The sequence below is a fragment of the Microtus ochrogaster genome, chromosome 10, assembly GCF_000317375.1.
Source record: "Microtus ochrogaster isolate Prairie Vole_2 chromosome 10, MicOch1.0, whole genome shotgun sequence".
NCBI lineage: Eukaryota > Metazoa > Chordata > Mammalia > Rodentia > Cricetidae > Microtus > Microtus ochrogaster.
Window position 1 is genome coordinate 61,231,030 of NC_022016.1, and position 3,588 is coordinate 61,234,617.

General features: G+C 57.6%; 1 protein-coding gene across 1 annotated transcript in view; it reads left to right on the forward strand.

Moving 5' to 3' along the window:
• Positions 1–1,070: 1,070 nt before the first annotated feature.
• Positions 1,071–3,588, forward strand: part of LOC101982387 (bone morphogenetic protein 8A) — a 25,351-nt gene continuing 22,833 nt past the window's right edge. The window contains exon 1 of the mRNA XM_005353288.2: positions 1,071–1,395. Coding sequence (XP_005353345.1) covers positions 1,071–1,395 — 325 coding nt within the window. The remainder of the gene's footprint in view (positions 1,396–3,588) is intronic.

Sequence of the window (3,588 nt, forward strand, 5' to 3'; positions counted from 1 at the left end):
TGTGCTCCGTAATGGTGTGTGAACACTAAGAATAGGCCTAGAAGCGCTGCTACCTGCCATTATGACACTCAGCCTTGACAGTCATTCCCTTTGCAGGGCACTTTCCTCCCACTGACTTCCGTCCTTCCTGGTCAATTCCTTTCAGTGACACTTGAGCCGCTTTGGAGCCTTTACGACCTAGAGGCAACGCTGTGGCAGCAGTCAGGAAAGGCCCGAGTGCAGAAAGCGGTGTAAGTCAGAAAGTTTTCCTGGGGTTCCTTTCTTGCAAGCAGCTGGCGGCTGTCACAAATGAGGAGCTAAGCAAAGGTGTGTCCCCTTTGGGAGGCTCCAGAGGCCATCCATGTGGGATCATCAACGGGATCCGCCGGGTGGAGAAGGAGCCTGGTACTCTAGGAGTAGCGGAGACTGGGCCCTGGCAGCTGAGGGCAACGGAATGAGGGCACCAGCCCAGCCCAGACGGCCGGAACTATGTGTCTGGGCTCCGTCTACGTCGCTGTGTGGAGGAGAAGGGCGACCCGGCGGGTCCCACGGCTGCCCGGGAACTCGGGATCTCGCCTGTCCAGGGCGCAGGTGCCTGCTTCAGAGACCCCGACGTCTCCGCACGGAGCCCGGCGTGCTCCCCGGAAGCTGGATGGGGACCCAGGACACCCTTGAAGGTCTCTCCCCAGCCCGCCCACTACTTACCTTGGGGTCGCACCAGGCTCTCCCACCACTGCACCGCAGTTGCCGCGGAGACACCCGGCTGGAGTCTGCCCGGGCTCGGACACGCCCCCGAGGCCCCATTGGTTGGCCCGGGCAGGGGTGGGGCCGAGGAAGCTCTCTCCGGTCCGTGAGGCCACGGGAGGTCCAGCTCCGGACACTCGAGGGTCCGCGCTTCGGGAGCCCAAGTTGCTCTGCGGGACCTACGGGCTTAGCGACCGGCTGCAGAGCGCGTGGTGCGCGACCGCCGCAGAACTCCCGCGACAGGTGCGAACTCAGGGGACCCGCTGCACCGTCCGGTCCTCGCCGTCGGGGCGTCGCTCCCGGGCACTGCCGACCGCGAGTGGATGCGCGTACGCTGAGCGTCCGAGATGGCCGTGCGACCCGGGCCGCTCTGGTTGCTGGGCCTGGCTCTGTGCGCCCTGGGCGGCGGCCACGGCCCGCGTCCCCCACACACCTGTCCCCAGCGTCGCCTAGGAGCGCGAGAGCGCCGAGACATGCAGCGAGAGATCCTGGCGGTGCTCGGGCTGCCTGGGCGGCCCCGACCCCGTGTACCACCCGCCACCTCCCGGCTGCCAGCGTCCGCGCCCCTCTTCATGCTGGACCTGTATCATGCCATGGCCGATGACGACGACAGCGGGCCCCCACAGCCTCACTTGGGTCGCGCCGACCTGGTCATGAGCTTCGTCAATATGGGTGAGTTCGTGGAGGGCCCCTCATGACAGCAGTTTCCATGAGCATGACCGCCTATCTGGGGATGATGCTCTCTGGTAGTGCAAGGCCCCCTGGGACAGAGAGTCAAGGTGCAACAGCACCACTGGGCTGTAGGCCACTGTAGGGATCAGGGCTGGAAGGTCTGAGGGCCATCGCGGGTTCCCAGGGTGTTTTCCCACCAAGGCGGGCAGGAGTGGGAGTCTGGTGATGCCCAGGTCCCCTAGGCCCAGGAAGACAGCTGGTCCTGGGAAGACTGATGAGTAAACAGAGGGCTATGGTACTGTCCTGTGATAAACGCAGTCCAGAAGAGAGGGGCAAAGTTCAGTGTGGAAACCTGTGGTCATATCATCAGAGTGACCAGAGCTGACCCACACGCCCTGACGGCAGGTTCTTTCCGTGTAGCAGGAAGCGGGTGGGTGGGGTGCATTGTCAGGAGGTGGAGTGGACAGACTCAGACAGTGACTGTAGTTTTGTGGGACTGGGCCCGAATATCTTCTGGACCTTGGTCTGGCACTGGGTGAGTGTTCAGGCCAGTGAACGATTCAAGAGGCGGCTGTGGGTCTATTCTCTCAAAGTGTGGCTCTTCCTTTTTCCATGTATCTCAAGACCTCAGGGCCACCAGGCTTTTGTTTGTTAATTTACATGTATGAGTGTTTTGCCTACATCTGTGTCTATGTACCACATTTTTGCCTGGTGCTGGAAGGGGTCAGAAGAGGTCATCAGATCCTCTGGAACTGGAGTTACAGACAGTTATGGACAGCTGTGTGCGTATTGAAAAATAAAAAACAGGTCCTCTGAAAGAGCAGCAATCAGTGGTCTTAACTCCTGAGCCATTTCCCCAGCTACATGCCCGCCTTTTAAAAACATTTTTCTTCTATATGAGGTTTTGCCTTTGTGTATGCATGTGTACCAAGTGCATGCAGTGCCTCATGGGGGCAGGAGAGAGTGTCAGAGCCTCTGGGACTGGAGTGAAAGATTATAGGAAGTCCTGAGTAGCAGGTGCCCTTAACTACTGAGCCTCTATCTCTCCAGCCCCGACCTCTAATAGTCTGAAAGGTACTTTTCCAGAATACCTTTTCATCACAGCTGGTCGGGTCCCCACCTGCTTTACTGATGTTTGTGGTGGGTGGGGGCCTAGGCAGACAGAAGGCCTGGGTGAGTCTGAATAACCTCCAAGGTCACCACATACACACACACACACACACACACACACACACACACACACACCTGCTTGGCAGTAGAGCTTGTCCAGGTAAATAGCTACAGTCTCTACTCCCATTGTCCAGGGATGGGCTTGGAGACCCAGAGAGGCAGTGACTGCCTTGAAAGAGTTCAGCATTCAGTGCTCATGTTGGTGATATTCCCTCCAAGATGGGGAGAGCTTTTGATAGGATGGGCAGAGGAACACAGGGGACTGGACAGCAGGGTGTGTGTCCTCAGGCATTTGTTTTCCTGCCAGAAGGCAGGAAGAAAAGACACCCAAACCTCTTTCCCACCCAGAGCTGGTGGTGGCAGAGGTAGGAAGACAGCTATTTAGCCAATAGCCCAGCTCTAAGAAGGCATGCAGCCAATGGACTCCAGATACAGCCTTTCTGCTTAGAGGGCAGAGTGGGAATTTAGGATGGACCGTATGTGGGGCTGTAACTGCCTCTCCATCCTTAGGACAGGCTGACCCAGGGCTTAGGACTAAGAACTAAAGATAGAGTTGCCCAAGAATGTTCTCAGAGAAGCTGCCGATCAGAATGAATCACCACCCAGCCCGTGTTTTGTACCCCACCCCCATCCTATGATCAAAACACGAACAGCTCCAGAGGGAACTGTTGCTGTGACTAGAGCAGGACCTGCTGCTGCTGCTGCTGCTGCTGCTGCTGCTGCTGCTGCTGCTGCTGCTGCTGCTGCTGCTGCACAACTTTAGGGAAGTCCCTTTAAATGGGACTCCTTGGCCGGGCATGATGACACAGAACTTTCATTCCAGCACCCCAGAGGCGGAGGCAGGAGGATCTCTATGAGTTTCAGGCCATCCAGCCAGGTCTGTATAGTGAGACCTTGTCTGAAAAGTAAATGAATAAATGTGACCCCTAGTGACCTGTTTTCAAGGTTGTATGACTGACTGACAGGTGAACAGGAGCGGAGAAGCAGCCCCCCTTCACTTAGAGTGTGAACTGGGCCACTGCC